This window comes from Rhinoderma darwinii, chromosome 3 (genome assembly GCF_050947455.1).
Source record: "Rhinoderma darwinii isolate aRhiDar2 chromosome 3, aRhiDar2.hap1, whole genome shotgun sequence".
Taxonomy (NCBI): domain Eukaryota; kingdom Metazoa; phylum Chordata; class Amphibia; order Anura; family Rhinodermatidae; genus Rhinoderma; species Rhinoderma darwinii.
The window spans coordinates 382,185,566-382,206,328 of NC_134689.1; the positions used below are offsets into that span (position 1 = coordinate 382,185,566).

At 43.9% G+C, this 20,763-nt stretch overlaps 1 protein-coding gene and 2 non-coding genes across 3 annotated transcripts; 1 reads left to right on the forward strand and 2 right to left on the reverse strand.

The window, feature by feature from the left end:
* Positions 1 to 510: 510 nt before the first annotated feature.
* On the reverse strand, positions 511 to 608 carry LOC142751377 (small nucleolar RNA U13). The gene has a single exon (XR_012882923.1). It is a non-coding gene; the product is annotated as a small nucleolar RNA U13 (small nucleolar RNA).
* Positions 609 to 4,844: 4,236 nt separating this feature from the next.
* On the reverse strand, positions 4,845 to 4,940 carry LOC142751373 (small nucleolar RNA U13). The gene has a single exon (XR_012882919.1). It is a non-coding gene; the product is annotated as a small nucleolar RNA U13 (small nucleolar RNA).
* Positions 4,941 to 5,224: 284 nt separating this feature from the next.
* Positions 5,225 to 13,899, forward strand: MAK16 (MAK16 homolog). Its single transcript, XM_075858839.1, has 10 exons — positions 5,225 to 5,331; positions 6,145 to 6,194; positions 6,956 to 7,065; positions 7,150 to 7,214; positions 8,877 to 9,028; positions 11,852 to 11,906; positions 12,010 to 12,084; positions 12,167 to 12,295; positions 13,336 to 13,395; positions 13,629 to 13,899. Exons 1-10 carry the CDS (start codon positions 5,317 to 5,319, stop codon positions 13,821 to 13,823), a joined length of 906 nt encoding a protein of 301 aa, XP_075714954.1. The 5' UTR covers positions 5,225 to 5,316; the 3' UTR covers positions 13,824 to 13,899.
* Positions 13,900 to 20,763: the final 6,864 nt, after the last annotated feature.

Genomic DNA, 20,763 nt, shown 5'->3' on the forward strand with positions numbered 1-20,763 from the left:
AATGATATAATAAAATTGTTTCCGCTGTGTCTGTAAAAGTCCAAACTATTACGATATAACATTATATATTTTTTTTAAAATAAGGATAAAAACATCAGAATCACAGTTTTTTGGTCATTTTAGCACTAAAAAATATTTCACAAAAAGTGATCAAAAAGTTGTAAGTACCAAAAATAGGACCAATAAAAACGACAGCTCGTCCCGCCAAAAAAAAATCCATCACACCGTTCAATCGATGAAAAAATAAAAAAGCTTTGGTTCTCAGAATTTGGCAACAGAAAACGCTATTTTTTTTTAACAACTATACAAATTCGTTATCACTGTAATTGTAGTGACCGGTAGAATAAAGTTAAGTTGCCGGTTTTACAGCGTGGAGATAAACGTATAAACAAGAACCAACCAGAGAAATTACTGCATTTCTACCATTCTATAAAGAATTTCTTTTTAAGATCACCAATACATTATTCACTCCTATAATCGGTTACTTAAAGTGATACACTCCTGGCTCAGGATCAGAAGGGTAATGTGCCACATCGTAACAGGAAGGCTACACATGTCACACAGTTGTGTGCTTTTCCCCATTCATCACAGGTCTGAACCAGAAGGATCACTGATCTTGGCGCTCAGAATAATCCTGGGGTCGGACAAGCCTCACTAGGGTTAAGGTGACCACATTTGAGGTGCGACACATAATATAATAACATCACATGACCAGTGCTACGGTAAAGTTACTCTTTCAGACACGCATAATATAGATGAAATGCCTAAAAAATCCAGAAATAGACTTACTGCAGAAAACCATAGGATCGTATGGTGATTTTTATCCAGCGTTGTAGAACAATGAAGGAGGGGGGGGGGGTCAGTGTATTGCGGTTGTATTTACGCTGCATCGTGAACCCCTCCACCCTTAAGTTTCCCACATTCTTCTGTTATGAATAGACCGTAGTTACGTCGCTATCATAGTGACGTGATGTCATGTGACCGCGTCGTCCAAAGGCTCCTGCAGGATATTACATCATCATTGCACATGAGAATATTACGGTTCTGTACAACCACGGAGTTATACTGAAATACGGAACTTATTAAAAGGTAACTAAACTTTTAAAAAAAACTCTGACATGTCATCGTGACATGTCAGAAGTTTTGATCGATCGCGGTCCGAGCACTGAGACCCCCACCAATCACTAAAATGAAGCGGCAGAAGCACTCGTGTGAGCGCTGAGCCACTTGGTTTCTGATTGGCTTTTATCGGAAAGCCGAGCAGCTGGTGTACGGACTCAATAGAAAGTCTTTGGGCCCGTACACCAACTGCTCGGCTTTCCGAGAAAAGCCGATCAGAAACAAAGCGGCACAGCGCTCTCCTGAGCGCTTCTCCTGATTCATTTTAGCGATTGGTGGGTGTCTCAGTGCTCGTACCCCCACCAATCAAAACTTCTGACATTTCATTATGGCATGCTCTATCAGACTCTGTATGTACAAAAGTATAAGAAAGTATTGCTTCTGGGGGAGAATATGTCAGTATATATGGCACCCGACGAGCCTGTACTGCAGCACACATAGGCTGTATGGCTCCTTGCACAGGACTCCATGGTACAGAGCCGCAGGGACTCTTGAGGTCTCCTCTGTCATGCATGAGGCCTAAGAGTCATTGGACTACTCGGTCACATGACCTCATATCATAGTCGGATAAAACATCACAGTGACCTAATCCTAAATCCAGACTGAGCAATACCAAGACAAGACCTCCATTTTTCATCTGTGGGAAGAAAGTTTGCAAAGTGATAGCATTTTCCATCAGGGACCATTGACATTACATCACGTTGTCCCATAAATTTACTGCAACTCATTGTGCGACCAGCTGCCTCTGTGCGGTCCTTGTTGTAATGCGGATTTAACATTATTGTGGAGAACATTTCACAGTTCACACCATTGAAAGATAAAGGGAAAACTGCAGCAAGCCTTCAACAGATAGAGTGTACTGTAGTGTCCAGCTGGGAGAAGTGAACGGGACTAGAAGAATCCCAGTCATGCGGCGTTATGTTGTATAAAAGAACCCCAACAACCGACCAATAAGGAGCAACTGCCATGTCAAGATACCCAATCACATGAGATTTTATTAACACGTTGCTTTGAGGAAGAAAATTCAAGAGTATGTTCACACGGAAGCTGAAAAAAACGACCCACAATCCACGACAAAAACAAGGATTTTGATGTGTTTTTGGATGCATGTTTTTTCATGTGTTTTGAGTCTCCACGTGTTAAAAAAAAGTGCCGTATGCACCAATGGCGCATTTGCCCATGGAATTTAATGGGAAGCTTTGCATAAGCAGTCCCTACTGTGTATTTTGGTGTGCAAAACTTGCCAAAATACATGTAAAAAAAACATGTGAGCAGGGCCTTAGGCATTTATCGCCAATCTTAAAGACAGATGATAAATGCCTGGTCACTGAGAATCCCCGCCGATTAGTAGAACGAGGGCCCCGAGTCCCCTCTCACTGCACGACTATGAGGAGAAGGAGATTGAAAGTAGCGGTGGCCGCACATGTGCCCTGATGCTCCAGTCAATGGACTAGTTGGTAAACGCAGCAGTATATATATATTTATTTATTTGCCACGTAGTAACAGGAAGGCCACACACGATCCACCATTTCATCAAACCACAACAATCACACATTTCTGGGGTCGGATAACCCTCACTTGCGGCATGTCACGTAATATAACATCACATGGTCAATCCTGTGGTAAAGTTAGGCCATTTTCTGTTGGCCGTAATGCCCATGCCTCCTGCGGCTCTACTGAAATTGACCACAGGTGTCTTTACAAATGTTAGGCCATACACAGGCTCTGTGCTAGTGTGCATGGGCCCAAAATCCAATGGCATGCGCCACCAGATAGCCTTGGAGAACATCGTAGTATGAGTCACGCGAGGCTTACCAGGACCCGTAAAAATGACAACACTCGGCAATACATTAGTGGCACTGTATTGTACCAGCGATCTGACAATCACTGGTTCAAATCCCTCAGAGGGACTAATAAAAAATGTTCAATATAGTTTTCAGTACGAAATTCCATTTTTAAAAAAAAAAAAAAAAACCTTTCTCTATTTATCCTCTAAAGTAATGTAAAAATTAGAGATGAGCGAACTTATGATAAGTTTGGTTCGGCTGGTTCGCCGAATTTCATGAAAAAGTTTGATTCGGACCGAACTAGTTTGGACCGAACCTGTAATTCAAGAAAGCCCATAAAAATCGTGTATTAGGCCTCATACACACGACCGTAAAAACTCCCGTTATCCCGGGTCGTAATTACGACCCGGGATAACGGGCCCATAGACTTCTGTTGGCCCCGGGTACCTTCACGTTTTCTTACGGGAAGGTGCCCGTGCCGTTGAAAAAGATAGAACATGTCCTATTTCAGGCCGTGATAACGGCACGGGCAGCCCATAGAAGTCTATGGGGCTCCCGTAATGACGGGTGGCTACATGTGTGCACCCGGCATTACGGCAGCGTTGCTAGGCGAAGTCAGTAAATAGTCACTGTCCAGGGTGCTGAAAGAGTTAACTGATCGGCAGTAACTCTTTCAGCACCCTGGACAGTGAATTCCGATCACAATATAGAGCAACCTGTAAAAAAAAAAAAGACGTTCGTACTTACCGAGAACTACCTGCTTCTTCCTCCAGTCCGGCCTCCCAGCCGTTGCCTTGGTGACGTGTCCCTCTCGACATCCGGCCCGACATCCCTGGATGACGCGGCAGTCCACGTGACCGCTGCAGCCAATCACAGGCTAATCACATGCTGCAGCGGTCACATGGGCTGCCGCGTCATCCAGGGATGTCGGGCTGGATGTCAAGAGAGGGACGCGTCACCGTTGCCTTGGTGACGCGTCCTTCTCTTGACATCCGGCCCGACATCCCTGGATGACGTTTCAGCCCATGACTGGCTGACATGACTGGTCTGTGATTGGCTGCAGCCGTCACTTGGACTGAATCGTCATCCCAGGAGGCCGGACTGGAGGAAGAAGCAGGGAGTTATCGGTAAGTATGAACTTCTATTTTTTTTCACAGGTTGATGTATATTCTGATCGGTAGTCACTGTCCAGGGTGCTGAAACAGTTACTGCCGATCGCTTAACTCTTTCAGCACCCTGGACAGTGACTATCTCCTGACGTAGCGTACCGGAAAATCAGTGACTCATAAGCCGGGTTCGGTCAAAACGTGTTCGGCCGAACCCGGTGAATTTCGGATTCGCTGCAAACCGAACTTTGCACGATGTTCGGACCGAAACCGGGTTCGGTTGTCCCGGTTCGCTCATCTCTAGTAAAAATATAACAAAAATTATATAATAAAATTGTTTCCGCTGTGTCCGTAAAAGTCCAAACTATTACGATATAACATTATATTTTTTTTAAAAAAATAAGGATAAAAACGTCAGAATCGCTGTTTTTTGGTCATTTTAGCAGTAACATTTTTTTAACAAAAAGTGATCAAAAAGTTGTAAGTACCAAAAATAGGACCAATAAAAACGACAGCTCGTCCCGCCAAAATAATAATCCATCGCTCAATCGCTGAAAAAATAAAAAAGCTTTGGTTCTCAGAATTTGGCAACAGAAAACGCTAATTTTTTTAACAACTATACAAATTCGTTATCACTGTAATTCTATTGACCGGTAGAATAAAGTTAAGTTGCCGGTTTTACAGCGTGGAGATAAACGTATAAACATAAACCAACAAAGAAATTACTACATTTCTACCGTTCTACAAAGAACTTCTTTTTAAGATCACCGATACATTACACACTCCTAAACAACCATAATCGGTTATTTAAAGTGATACACCCCTGGCTCAGAATCAGAAGGGTAATGTGCCACGTCGTAACAGGAAGGCTGCACATGTCACGCAGTTGCGTGCTTTCCCATTCATCACACTTCTGAACCAGAAGGATCGGCGATTACCGGGCTCGGTATAACCCCAGGGACGGGCAACGCTTATTAATATTACGGCGACCGCACTTTATACGCGTCACGTGATAGAGTAACATCACATGACCAGCCGTACTTGAAGATTAGGTTCCAATTACTAATATACACCGAGTTATAAAGATTAAAAACGGTAAAATTACATATGCTAATATATGCACACACGCTGACCAATCGCCAGCTTTGTCAGCCATCTTGGATAAGGGCAGCGTCGCGGAATCACGCACGGAAGTTACGTAGTATCTCGCGAGATCCGGTCTTTACAGATGGCGGCTCTCTGAGAACTACACGCGTGTACAGTGTGATTCCGTGCTTGGGAGGATTTAACGTGAGGCCGCCGAGATGCAGCATGACGATGTAAGGAATGGCAAGGGGGAACCGAGCTGGAAAGGTGGCACTGAGTGGGTTAATGTTAGAAGGGGGTCATCTGTTCTTATCCCATAGGAGAGACTATAGCTGGTAATGTATAGCTCGATGCTTGACCTGAGTCTTAAAGGGGTATAGACATCTTATAAAGTCATGGTATATTGGTAGGATATGCAATCACTTTATGATCGGTGGGGTCCTGACCTCTGGGACTGAGAATAAAGGGGCCATAGCGCTGATTTAGCACTGCGCAGGAACTGTGCACGAAACTGCAGCACCACCCCATTCACATACATAGTTGTGCCACTGTGCAGGGAAAACGTAGAAGAGGACTCGGTACTAAATCTGCACCGCGGCCCCTTCATTCTCAGGATCGGTGGCAGTCTCTAAAGGTTGGACCCCCAGCGATCATAAAGTGATCGCATATTCTAGCAATATACCATCACTTTATAAGACGGGAATACCCCTGTAATAGGAGGGGGCACACACACACCAACTTAAGGTACCAGTTCTCAACTGTTTCGGTATCTCCTCTAGACTTGTATCGCTGTATACAATACACCCCCCCCCCCCGGCTTTTCAAGGAAAGCCGATCAGAAACGAAGCGGCACAGCGGTCACCCGAGCACTTCTGCCGTCACGTTCTAGCGATCGGTGTGAGGGGGGTCTAAGTTCTCGGTCCCCCCACCGATCAAAATTTTTGGCATGTCACTTTGACATGTCTGAAGTTATATAAAAGTTTATTTACCCTTCAATATTATTTTGTGTCTCCTACAATTCTTATGATGTGTTTCTATCTTTACAGGTTATCTGGGATATTGTGGGAAATAAACAGTTTTGTTCCTTTAAGATAAAGTAAGTATCAGTTATCGGTAAAGATTCTTATATGTTCAGCCAATGGCCACGTTCTCCACGTCTCCCGTAAACATTGAAGTTCGTCTTTGTTATGTCATTTCTATAGGAGATAAGTGGATGTCAGACACCTCTGGCGCTACTTATCACAGGGTAATTAAAGTATCATACGGTTTAAAATCCAAACTGAATGTTCTGTGGATCTTCAGGTCTTTAACAATGTTTCAAGTTTCACACTTTTTTCTGTACACAAAATGTAAATCATAAAATTAAGGAATCATGTTGTACCCCATAACTTGTAAATTGACACCCCGTGCTTTATACTCAGGGGCGCCTTCATGCGTAACTGCATTTATTTTATTATATTTCATATTACAATAAAAACTGAGAAACATGTGAAAAATTTTCCCATCCTCTTCACTCAAATCTAACTCTGGTTATAAGGAAACTGGCTGCAGCAGGAGCCCTCCCCCTGTGTGCTGTCTGCAGTAGGAGACCAGACATAAGTAATGCCCCTTTTAATAAAGCCCCACCCCTTCCCACCATCTACCAGTTGAAACTGATCAGGAGGCAACTCATATTTCTAGGTTTAGTGTTTCGGTAAAGGGGTTTTCCCCACCATAACAACTTATCGCCTATCCACAGGATCGGTGATAAATGGACCCCCACTGATTAAGAGAACAAGCAACCCAAGTTGTCTGAGGTCTATTGGCAGCTCTCGATTTGTATCCTGTATAACCAATACTGATTTATTATTTTTCTAGGACAAAGACTCAGAATTTCTGTCGGAATGAATTCAACATTACTGGTCAGTGTAACCGCTCCTCCTGTCCACTTGCAAACAGTCAGTATGCCACCATTAAAGAAGAGAAAGGTAAGTGTTAGATACTGGTGAACGTGACGTTACGCCGTGACTAAAGGGAGGAGAGAAGTGACTCGATATGTCTATTACCCACAGGTATCTGTTACTTGTACATGAAGACAATAGAGAGGGCGGCATTTCCAGCACGCATGTGGGAGAGGGTAAGTGCAGGCGAGCCGAACTGTTCATTAAAGGAGCATTCCGGTTTCCACTAATAAGTGTTAATTTTTGTACAATTTTCCAATATATTTTCTGTATCAATTCTTCATAGTGTTCAAGATCTCTGCTTGCTGTCATTCAATAGGACCCTTCATTACTTCCGGGGTATAATCTTTCCTGGTCATGTGATGGACACACAGGTGCTGGGCTTAGGGCTGTCCTCTTATACAGAATTATACAGTGGGGTCAGTCACTATTGGGCAAGAGCGTCATATTATAGTGACAGATAATCTTTAAAAGGAGATGGAGACTGGTCCAGTTGACTTAAGAGCCAGGTGTATACTTTCTCTGTGAAATGTTATGTTCCATAGACATTTATCCGAATTCTCCAGTAGATACATTATATGGCCACGTATGTGGACAACCCTGTCCTAATTATTGAGTTCAGATGTTTCAACCCCATCCATTGCAAACAGGTCCATAAAATCAAGCACACAGTCATGTAATCTCCATAGACAAACATTGCTAGTAGTATGGGTTGTACTGAAGACCTCAGCGACTTTAAACATGGCACAGTCTTAAGATGCCGCCTTTGCCACATCAGTTTGTTAATTTTCTGATCTTCTAGATCTGCAAAGTTGACCTGTAAGTGATATTATTGTGAAGTGGAAGCGTCTAGTAGTAACAACTGAAGCGGTAGATCACACAAACTCGCCATGCGGGGTGGCCGAGTTCTGAAGCGTGTAAAAGTCTTCTATCCTCTGTTATATCACTCACTACAGAGATCCGCACCACCTCTATAAGTGACATCAGCACCAGAACTGTGCGCCTGGAGCTTCATGAAATGGTTTTCCATGGTCGCGGCACACAAGCCTAAGATCACCATGCACAATGCCAAGTGTCTGCTGGAGTGGTGTAAAGCACGTCGTCTCTGGAGCAGTGTGTTCTCTGGAGTGAAGAATCATGTCTCGCTATCTGGCAGCCTAATGAGGGAATTTGGGTTTGGCTGATAACAGGAGCACGCTATATACCGGAATTCATAGTGCCTACTGTAACATTTGGTGGAGGAGGGATAATGCTATGGGGTTGGTATAGGCTCCTTAGTTCCAGTGAATGGTAATGTTAATTCTTCAGCATAACCAGACATTTTGGACCATTGTAGTTTCTAACTTTGTGGGAACAGTTTGGGGTCTGGCCCTTTTCTGTTCCAGCATGACATTTGCCCCAGGGCACCAGGTCTATAGAGACATGATGTGATGAGTTTAGTGTGGAGGAACTTGACGGCCGCACAGAGCCCTGACCTCAACCCCATCCAACACCTTTGGGATGAACTAGAACAGAGATTGCAAACCAGGCCTCTCCCCCAACATCAGTGTCTGACCTCACAAATGTTCTTCTGGATGAATGGGCAAAAATACCCACAGACACCCTCCAAAATCTTGTAGAAAACCTTCCCAGAAGAGTGGACGGTGTTTTAGCTGCAAAGGGGGGACCAACTCCATATTAACACCAATGGTTTTGGAATGGGATGTCCAACAAGCTCATATAGGTGTGATGGTCGGGTGTCCACGTACCTTTTTGGCCAGACGTGTATTGTCTTCAAGTGTATTCGTCTTAAAAAAATACTTGGGGATGTCACTAATCTAAGAAATTGTTCCTGGTAGGTACGTCTGAGTAAGAACTACGAGCAAGCTCTGGAGCAAATAGACTTAAATCTGATCTATTGGCCCCGATTTATCAGACACAAGTGCAAGCAGAGGTTCACCAAGATCACACAGTACTTGATCCGAATCCGCAAGCTCACGCTCAAGAGACAGTGAGTCACATTTGTTTTCATGATATCTTATTCTGGTCAGTGTTATTTGGATGTACGGGGTTATGTGGAGGTGTGGGGTTATGTGGGGGTTATGTGGAGGTGTGGGGGTTATGTGGAGGTGCGGGGTTATGTGGAGGTGCGGGGATATGTGGGGGTTATGTGGAGGTGCGGGGTTATGTGGGGGTTATGTGGAGGTGCGGGGTCATGTGGGGGTGCGGGGTCATGTGGGGGTGCGGGGTCATGTGGGGGTGCGGGGTCATGTGGAGGTGCGGGGTCATGTGGGGGTTATGTGGAGGTGCGGGGTTATGTGGGGGTCATGTGGGGGTGCGGGGTCATGTGGGGGTGCGGGGTCATGTGGGGGTGCGGGGTCATGTGGAGGTGCGGGGTCATGTGGGGGTTATGTGGAGGTGCGGGGTTATGTGGGGGTTATGTGGAGGTGTGGGGTTATGTGGGGGTCATGTGGGGGTGCGGGGTCATGTGGGGGTGCGGGGTCATGTGGGGGTGCGGGGTCATGTGGGGGTGCGGGGTCATGTGGGGGTGCGGGGTCATGTGGAGGTGCGGGGTCATGTGGGGGTTATGTGGAGGTGCGGGGTTATGTGGGGGTCATGTGGGGGTGCGGGGTCATGTGGGGGTGCGGGGTCATGTGGAGGTGCGGGGTCATGTGGGGGTTATGTGGAGGTGCGGGGTTATGTGGAGGTGCGGGGTTATGTGGGGGTTATGTGGGGGTGCGGGGTCATGTGGGGGTGCGGGGTCATGTGGGGGTGCGGGGTCATGTGGGGGTGCGGGGTCGCGTGGGGGTGCGGGGTCGCGTGGGGGTGCGGGGTTCTGTGGAGGTGTGGGGATAAATATTTATATTTTATACATAATTGGTTAATCATACATTTATGTGGACAATTAACCCCTTCCCCCTGCTTGCATTCTGGGCCCTAATGTCCAAACAATTTTTTACATTTTTCCATTGTCACATTCGAAGAGCTGTAACTTTTTTATTTTTGCGTCGGCATAGCTGTATAAGGTCTTGTTTTTTGCGGGACGACTTGCAGTTTTTATTGGTACCATTTTTGAGTAGATGCGACTTTTTGATCACTTTTTATCACATTTTTTTAATTAACAGAAAACAGCAATTTTTCCATTGTTTTTTATTTTATTTTTTTACGGCGTTCACAGTGCGGGTTAAATAACGTAACAGCTTTATAGTCGGGGTCGTTACGGACGCGGCGATACCAAATATGTGTAACTTTTTTGCTTTATTGTAGTTTTTTTTAATAGTAAAGCATTTTGTAAGGGGAAAAAGTGGGTTTTTAATTTTTTTTTTTAACTTTTTTTTTAAATTAACTTTATTAAACTTTTTTTACTTTTTTACTAGTCCCACTAGGGGACTTCACTATCCTCCGATCGCTATTATAATACACTGCAATACTTTTGTATTGCAGTGTATTACTGCCTGGCCGTTTAAAACGGACAGGCATCTGCTAGGTCTAGCAGGCATTCACTCCAGGCAGACCTGGGGGCCTTTATTAGACCCCCGGCTGCCATAGAAGACACAGACACTCGGCGATTTTATCGCCGGGTGTCGGTGGGGGAGAGAGGGAGCTCCCTCCCTCTCTCCAAAACCACTCAGATGCGGTGCTCGCTATTGTGCACCGCATCTGAAGGGTTAAACGGGTGAGATCGATACTAATATCGATCTCACCCGGCAGAGCAGGGACGCCCCCAGCCCTCAGCTGCCTCTTGCAGCTGAGAGCAGGGAGATTTGACGGCTCCCTGCTCTGTTTACTTTATTCTACAGCAGCGCCGTGAAAAGGCTTATCGGCGGTCATTAAGGGGTTAATTACTTACTGCCTGGAGATCAACCACACTCAAAGTAAAATATGGCGTCTAGCTGTAGATACTGCGCATGTCCACACAAGTGTCTTGTTCCAGTCATCTTTTCCCACAGCACGACCCCTACACACAGCCAGTGACCATCCCTGCGGAGACACGCGCATCATATCTACGGGCGCATGCGCAGGAGGGTCTCCACTGTTACCGCGGCCATATTAAGAAAGGGCAGAAAGCACCGGTCTTATCCTGTATATGGAAACATAATGATAATATAATCCCAGACGCTATATCTACGTACAACATATACAAGGGGAGTGCTTTTTTATTTCAGTGTCCTCTGTAGAGGCATTATAAGGTTTCTGTCCCCATGTCCCATATCGAGTCGGCCAGTCCCTTTCCCAAGGGTGCTAAGCCTTGCCTAAAGCGCATCCTGGATTTTTATTTAAAAAGATAGAACAGAGTATAGACGGGAATGGGGGCTTCAATATATTAGGGGGAAAATAATCACTGAATTAGTGTGGACATACATAAAAGAGGAGCCGTAAAGGTCTACTCTCCTGGATCCAATTCTGATTTTGGCTTACAAAATACTGGCAAAATCTGCACATTGGGAACTCTGCCTTAAGCTGCCATGGACACCCGTTGACAACCAGCGATTTGGTCGTGAGGGTACAGATGAACTTGTAGAGGGAGCCTCCTTTCTCTGTAAAAACAGTGAGGTGCCGTGGTCACAAATGACCACAGCATCTAAGGGGTCATATGTTTGGGATCAGAGTTATCTCCGATCCCAGCTGTTGCAGTAGGGTGTCAGCTGTATGCACAGTGCACAGCTCGAGTCCGTACCATCCGTTTACAGTGGAAGGGGTTTTTGGGGCACTGTATGCTGAAGGGACCTGTGTTATGGATATATACTGAAACCAGAGAACATGTATTAGACATGTGTAAATGTTTCATTATTTTCAGGCTATAACACGTATTTTACTTTGTCTTTACTCCCAGACGTAAACTAGTCCCCCTGAGCCGGAAGGTGGAAAGAAGAGAAAGGAGGAGAGAGGTACATGTCCTAATATATACGACCATAGGGGGATCGTTGATGCCCCTTTATAGTAGGAGATATCGTTCCTCTTTGTGTATTAATATTCATTGTTTAATTACAGGAAAAAGCGTTGGTGGCCGCACAGCTGGACAACGCGATAGAGAAAGAACTGCTGGAGCGTCTGAAACAAGGAGCGGTAAGATGGCATTATGGGATGATGAGCAGGTATTGTGGTGGCTGGAGATGTCCTCTTCATGGAACATGCTTTCTCTTCACAGTATGGAGATATCTACAACTTCCCTATTCAAGCCTTCGACAAAGCCCTGGAGCAGCAGGAAGCAGAGAGTCAATCAGAGTCCGAAGAAGAAGAGGAGGAGGAGGCGGAGGAGGACGAAGAAGAGGATGAAGTATGTATGAGTGGCTTGTAGTCCTCCACATTGCCAGTACATTAAAGCGATTGTCCATTAGATCAGGGATGAACAGCTGTAGGCCGTGTTCACATGTGGTGTATATATTAATCCGCAACACAGGTAGCCTGCAATGTCTGGGGTTAAATGAAACCACTCACGCTGCAGAAGAAGATCGGCAGATTTTAGGGCATGGGTCAGATGTCCAAATCTGCAGCATTTCCTATGTGCGATGCAAAGGGTTTTTGGCCACGTGTAAACATTGTCTTATTCTTCCCTGTCAGCCTTGATCCTGTAGGACCGCACAAGTCATGGTAATGGATGTCCTCGTGACTATTACAGTATGTTCACACAGGCTATTTTCTGCCGCAACGCCCCGAAAAACTGCAAAAAATGTGGGGGCTGAACACCTCCAAACATCTGCCCATTGACAATGGGAAAAACTGTGTTCCGTTCCCATGGGGTGTTTTTTTACTTGGCCGTTATCAAAAACAGCCGCGTAAAAAAAACGCCTCGTAAAGAGAAGCGCATGTCACTTCTTGAGCCGTTTTTTTTCATTGACTCATTAGAAAAATAGCTAAAAAAAATAGCCATAAAAGACGCTAGTTGCTTAAAAAAAAAACGGATGAAAGTCAGCTGTTTTCCCTTGAAAACAGCTTCGGTGTTTTCAGCCGTTTTTTGTTAAGCGTGTGAACATAGCTAAGACTACTGATTCTCTTACCGTGGCAATATGTGTGGAATCAGTAGCCTAAGGCCCTGTTCACACAGCGTTTTTTTTGCAGGCAGAAAAATCTGCCTCAAAATTCCATCTAGAAGCACAGTGCTCATCTGAACATTTCTGCCGTTTTGTTTTGGGTGATCAGTGGGGGTCTCAGTGCTCTGATCTCCACCGATCAAAACTTCTGACATGATTAGATTAGTTACCGTTTAACTAACGTGTAAGGCTACGGTGCGCCCAGAATTGACTGTCCAGTCGCTTTAACATATACTACTGTCACATGATTCTGCACATAACTCGCCTTCGCCTCTTGTGTTTTCAGGAGAGCGGTAAGAGAGAGTTTGTTGAAGATGAAGAAGAAAGTGACCTGAGTGATTTCGAGGTATGTATTACAGTCACTCGTCGCCATGTTAAGATACGCCTTCCCTGCTGGGCCGCCAGCCACTTGTGTATGTATTTAGCTTATTACATGCTGGAGGTAGAGCAGGGTGCCGTCCTCTGGATGCGGCTGCCTTTTATATACCCCCCTAGTATGCATTGTATACCATGGACCCCGGACAAAACCGTCTTTATTTTACTAGTGTCTCACACGTCACCTGATTTTTTTCATTGAAGGATATGGATAAACTAGGCAGCGATAAGGAGAGAGAATCCAGTGAACAGGAGTCTTCAGAGGAAGAAGCAGAAACATCAAAAGGAAAATCCAAGGGCAAGACGCCTCTGAGAGGAGCAGTGAGAAGAAAGCGAGCCTATGTGGAAATAGAATACGAGCAAGAGACTGAGCCGCAGAACAAGGCGAAAGCCACCTGATCCACCAGGATTTCATTGCTTTATTGAACTGCTTGTTCTAAATAAATCCCTCCCCTGGGTGATACCGTCATCCATACCGGATGCTCTTCAATAATTTATTTTTTTACTGTAAAAAAAAAAAAAAACCACGACAGATTTTAAGGAGATTTTACTCATAATTCGTCATCACCCATACATTTTGGAAGGGAGCCTTAAGAAAAAAGGACAAAGAGGCGCCCATCTAGCGTTACACCACTCCTAATAGAGCATATGGACGTCAGAGGGGATATTTTGTCCATAGTCACGTGATGGACACAGGTGCTGGGATTGCTGACACAGCTCAGATACTGTAACGAGCCATGCACCTGCGCGATCATCACACGACCATAGACAGAATTTATTATCACTGGAAGTAAACCATGAATGTTTCTACTGACCGACAACAAGCAGAGATCTTAACCCCTTCCCTCTTTAGCCACTTTTGACCTTCCTGACTGAGCCTCATTTTTCAAATCTGACATGTGTCACTTTATGTGGTAATAACTTCAGAATGCTTTCACCTATCCAAGCGATTCTGAGATTGTTTTCTCGTGACACATTGGACTTTAAGTTACTGGCAAAATTTGCTCGATACGTTCAGTATTTAATTGTGAAAAACACCAAAAATTAGCGAAAAATTTGCATTTTTCTCAATTTAAATGTATCTGCTTGTAAGACAGGCAGTTATACCACACAGAATTGTTGCTAATTAACATCACCCACATGTCTACTTTAGATTGGCATCGTTTTTTGAACATTATTTTATTTTTCTAGGACGTTACAAGGCTTAGAACTTTAGCAGCAATTTCTCACATTTTCAAGAAAATTTCAAAAGGCTATTTTTACAGGGGCCAGTTCAGATGTGAAGTGGTTTTGAGGGCCTTATATATTAGAAACCCCCAAAAAGTCACCCCATTTTAAAAACTTCACCCCTCAAAGTATTCAAAACAACATTTAGAAAATGTCTTAACCCTTTACACATTTCACAGGAATTAAAGCAAAGTAGAGGTGAAATTTACAAATTTCATATTTTTTTGCAGAAATAAATTTTTAATACATTTTTTTTTATAACACAGAAGGTTTTACCAGAGAAATGCAACTCAATATTTGTTGCCCAGTTTCTGCAGTTTTAGGAAATATCCCACATGTGGCCGTAGCGTGCTACTGGAATGAAGCACCGGCCTCAGAAGCAAAGGAGCACCTAGTGGATTTTGGGGCCTTATTTTTGTTAGCATATATTTTAGGCACCATGTCAGGTTTGAAGGGCTCTTGCGGTGCCAAAACAGTAAAAATCCCCCAAAAGTGACCCCATCTGGGAAACTAGACACCTCAAGGAAATTATCTAGGGGTATGGTGAGCATTTTGACCGCACAGTTTTTTTACAGAAATTATTGGAAGTAGGCCGTGAAAATTAAAAATAACATTTCTTCAAAGAAAATATAGGTTTAGTGATTTTTTTTCTAATTTCCACAAGGACTAAAGGAGAAAAAGCACCGTAAAATTTGTAAAGCAATTTCTTCCGAGTAAAACAATACCCCACATGTGGTAATAAATGGATATTTGGACACACGGCAGGGCTTAGAAGGGAAAGAGCGCCATTTGGCTTTTGGAGTCCACATTTAGCAGGAATGGTTTGCGGAGGCCAAGTCACATTTACGAAGCCCCTGAGGGGACAAAACAGTGGAAACCCCCCCACAAGTGACCCCATTTTGTATAAACTTTTTATTAAAGCAGTTGCATAGAAATACATCATCCATTTACAAAGACCATAACAGGCAGCATTTATGCCCGGCACATCAATATTTTATGCTTGAGAACAATATCTTCTCGTCATGACATCCAAAAATCTCACGCCACAGCAGTCTAATTTTTAATGTATATAATCAGTATATCTTGTTCGCTCAACTGCAATATGACAGACAAACCAAATAAACATTCCACCGTGACCGTGACTCATGTAAGACTATTACTTTACTGTAAGTACTATCAAGTACTAAATACTATATACTATCCCGCGTAACCTAGATTTCAAAGCTCCCATCCCTACTAACAAGATCCGTTCATGTCTTTCCCGTCTTTGATTACCTTAAGCCCTGTCCCTATGCGTCAGCCAAGGCTGCCATATTTTGAGAATGGATTTCCTGTTTTTATTTTCCCACCCTGCAAGTTCTTCTAGCCGACATATTTGGTGAAGTTTGTTCACTAGTTGATCCAGTGATGGGGGTACTGAGTTTCTCCACAAGGTAGGGATCAATATTTTAGCCGCCGAGATTATGTGTGTGGGAAGATTTTTGGAGGATGGAGAGAACTCTTTAGTGGGTAACCAAAGTAAAATCAATTCTCTTGTGAGTACCACTGGATTAGAACAAATTCTCGCAATCAGATTTTCCACTTCTTTCCAAAAGGGTTGAATCTCCATGCATGACCACCATATATGTGAGATGCTACCCACTTCCCTCCCACACCTCCAACATTGATCCGAGGTTGAAACCCGAATCTTACATAAGTAATCCGGCGTTCTGTACCACCGTGTTGGCATTTTGTAGGAATTTTCTTGCATTTTGATACACCTGGAAAAACCATGTGAATGACGCAGAATGCAAGATCTATCTTCTGCAGAAAATAAGCAACCTAGTTCCGTTCCCATGCTGATATAAAACCTGGAGGCTCTTTGCTCATATTTGTTATCAATTGTTTGTATATCCTAGATAGATATTTTTTAGGGGTCGTGGCAAGTAAGGTGTAATTTTCCAACCACGTGGGATCTGATTTGCGTACAGCTGCGGAAGCGAGAACCCTCTTACACGTGTGTGAGAAGTCTATCACTTGCAAACTTAAAGGGCTTGGAATTTGCAATTCCTCATGTAAGGTATGCAGTGTAGGCGGACCCATTGAGTCAAAAACTCTTGCTATCTTTAATGTCCTCAAATGAGACCAAGAGTCAGGAACTGTAGAGCAATTGGAGTTCACCAAACATGGAGGTACAGAGAGTGGCGCTAACATTGAGAACTTATTGTCGCGTATATGTAGTGCCGAGGAAGTGTGGCATACCTTAAGCATCCCCCATGTCATATCACTATCGATGATCTGGCAGGGAACGTATTTCCGACCCAGAAAGCCGAAGCCAGATTGTTTAACATTAGGCCCTTTTCCATAGCTACATGTGGCAGTGCCCCTTCATCTTTTGCCAATTGTGTCCATCTCCCCAGGTAGCATGTCCGTCACTGGCTTCAGGATCCTCCGCTTAGCCAAGGTGCTGGGAGCTATATCTTGGAAAAAGAGTAGTTGTGTCCCTTCGTAGAGATATTCCTGTCGTTCCCTCGCCGATTTCAGTAGACATGATGTATCTATGAAACTTAGCAGGCCACAAATCACATCCCTCGGTGGTTCATTCGGTGCAGGCTTTGGTCTCAGCGCCCTGTGAACCCGCTCCACCACCATTTTGTCGGCCCTCTCTTGACCCACGAGGTCAGCAAATATCTGAGCAATCACTTGGGGCAAAGTGTCTCCTGTTACTGCTTCAGGGAGACCCCGCACTCTAATATTCCGGCGGCGACTTCTGTTTTCCTGGTCCTCAATCATCAAATGAGCATTATTTATGTGATTCTGATGAGAGACAAGCATGGTGGAGACTACAGCGCTGTGGCTTAAAATGGAGGTCTGTGTTTCTTCTAGTGATTCCACCCTTTGCCCAATCTGCTTAATATCCCCTTTTATATCCGCCAGTTCTTTCATTATTGGGGAGATTGCTTGTGTCAATACCTTTTTAAAGTAGGATCGTGACAGCGTGTCTCTGCCCCTCGCTGGTTCTGAGTAAGCTGCAGAGCTGTCTCCCTCTGAGTCATCATCTCCAGCTTCGTCTGCTTGCTGTGCCGGCGCCATTTTTTCCCGGGCCGCAGGAGAGGAAAGTTTCTTCTTCAGGTATTTGTCCATTTCGGACTGGTTCTTTCCTTGTTTTGCAGGATCGGGTGAGTCTCTGCCCTTATCCCTTGATGTTCTCACCATTTCGGTCGATTATATCGTCTTTGAAGCTGCAGTTTCTAAAGGTGAAGTGAGGCGCTCAGAGATTAAGCTGCCATCACGATGCGTCGTAACTCCGCCCCCAAGTAACCCCATTTTGGAGACTACACCCATTGAGGAAATTATCTAGGGGTATAGTGAGTGATTTGACCCCACAGTTTTTTTTGCAGAAATTATTGGAAGTAGGCCCTGAAAATAATAATCTACATTTAAAAATAAATAAATCTAGGTTTAGCTAATTTTTTCTCATTTCCACAAGGACTGAAGGAGAAAAAGCACCACAAAATTTGTAAAGCAATTTCTCCCGAGTAAAACAATACCCCACATGTGGTAATAAACGGCTGTTTTGACACACGGCAGGGCTTAGAAGGGAAAGAGCACTATTTGGCTTTTGGAGATCACATTTAGCAGGAATGGTTTGCGGAGGCCATGTCACATTTACAAAGCCCCTGAGGGGAAAAAACAATGAAAACGCCCAAAAAGGGACTCCATTTAGGAAACTACACCTCTTGAGGAATTCATCTAGGGGTGTAGTGAGCATTTTGACCCCACAGATGTTTCATAGAATTTATTAGAATTAGGCAGTGAAAATAAAAACAGTCCTTTTTCTTCAATAAGACGTAGCTTTAGCGCAAAATTTTTCATTTTCTCAACAAATAAAGGAAGAAAAGAACCCAACATTTGTAAAGCAATTTCTCCCGAGTACAGCAATACCCCATATGTGGTCATAAACTGCTGTTTGGACAAACGGCAGGGCTCAGAAGGGAAGGACCGCCATTTGGAGTGCAGATGTTGCTGGATTGGTTTCTGGGCGCCTGTGGGCCCAAAACAGTGGAAACCCCCCAGAAGTGACCCCATTTTGGAAACTACACCCCTCAATGCATTTACCAAGGGGTGCAGTAAGCATTTTAACCCTGCAGGTGTTTTGTAAAAATTAGTGTTCACTCGATGTTGCAGAGTGAAAATGGGATTTTTTTCCATAGATATGCCAATATGTGGTGCCCAGCTTGTGCCACCATAACAAGACAGCTCTCTAATTATTATGCGGTGTTTCCCGGTTTTAGAAACACCCTACATGTGGCCCTAATCTTTTGCCTGGACATATGACAGGGCTCAGGAGTGAAGAGTACCATGCGGAGTGGAGGCCTAATTTGGCGATTTACAAAGTATTGGTTCATAACTGCAGAGGCTCAGATGTTAAATAATAAAAATAAACCCCTGAGACGTGACCCCCACTATGGAAACTGCACCCCTCAAGGCATTTATTAAGAGGTGTAGTGAGCATTTTCACCCCACAGGTCTTTTCCATAAATGAATGCGCTGCGGATGGTGCAAATTAAAAATGTATATTTTTCCCTAGATATGCCAATCAGTGGCAAATATGTCATGCCAAGCTTATGCCACTGGAGACACACACCCCAAAAATTGTTAAAAGGGTTCTCCCGTGTATGACGATGCCATATATGTTGAAGGAAACTCCTGTTTGGGCACGCTGTAGGGTTCAGAGCCAAGGGAGCGCCATTTGGCTTTTGGAGAGCGGATTTTGCTTGGTACTATATTTGTTTGAGTATTGCTGGTGTTTCCATTTATAATGTGGGGTACATGTAAGCGGGGCGGAGTATATAAGGGGCATAGTCAGGTGGTATATAAAAAAAATAATAATCCATAGATGTGTGTTACGCTGTGACACAATCCTTTCTGCACAGGCCGGTGTCGCACTGATAAATGGCGTCCTTTCTTATCCCCCTTTTGGTCCACACTCCGCGCCTTTGTAGTTTGGGGTATTTTGCTAGGAAGTGTTGTCCTGGTATAATACTGGCACCGTCGCTTCCAGCGGATATGTTTGGGCCCTCCCTTTCCTGGTTCCCTAATTTTAGGTCCTTGATAAATCGCCTCTTGAAACAGAAGAAATGTTCCCCTCGGGCACAACTGCATATTTTTTATTTCCTGACTTATTGGAGCCATAACTAATTTTATTTTTCATAGACGTAGCGGTATGAGGGCTGGTTTGTTGCGGGACGAGCTGTAGTTATTATTGGTACCATTTTGGGGTACATACGACTTTTTGATCACCTTTTATCCTATTTTTTGGGATGCCAGGTAAACAAAAAAACGCAATTCTGGCACAGCTTTTTTCGTTTTTTTTTATACAGCGTTCACCAAGCGTTATAAATTACATGTTAACTTTATTCTGCGGGTCAGTACGATTCCGGCGATACCTATTTTATAGCACTTTTTTATGTTTTACAACTTTTTGCACAATAAAATTACTTTTGTAAAAAGAATGTATTTTTTCTGTCGCCAAGTTGTGAGAACCATAACTTTTTAATTTTTTTGTCGACGGAGGTGTATGAGGGCTTGTTTTTTGCGGGACGAGCTGTAGTTATTATTGGTACCATTTTGGGGTACGTGCGACTTTTTGATCACTTTTTATTCTAATATTTGAAGGGCAAAGTGACCAAAAAACAAACCCTGGTAAAGTTTTTTACGTTTTTTTTTTACGCTGTTCACCGCGTGCAATAAATATTATATTTTGATACCTCAGGTCGTTACGGTCGCGGCGATACCAAATACATATGGTTTATTATTATTTTTCAATAATAAAGGACTTGATAAGAGTAAAAGGGGGATTGTGTTTTATTTGATTACTTTAAACTTTTATTGTTTTCAAACTTTTATTATTTGCACTTTTTTTATACTTTTTTTTACACTTTTCTTCAAGTCCCACTAGGGGACTTGAAGGTCCAACGGTCAGATTTATTTTTTTCTAATACATTGCACTTCCTATGTAGTGCAATGTATTAGATCTGTCAGTCATTCACTGACAGCAAGCCGATTAGGCTTCACCTCCCGGCGGGGCCTAATCGGCTTCCGTAATGGCAGAGCAGGAGGCCATTGTGTC

Bases quoted from the DNA above. Each gene is read 5' to 3' on its own strand.
- MAK16 (XM_075858839.1), top strand. The intron at 12,085-12,166 runs GTAAGATGGCAT...TTCTCTTCACAG, and splicing joins AGCGTCTGAAACAAGGAGCG to TATGGAGATATCTACAACTT. The intron at 13,396-13,628 runs GTATGTATTACA...TTTTCATTGAAG, and splicing joins GTGACCTGAGTGATTTCGAG to GATATGGATAAACTAGGCAG.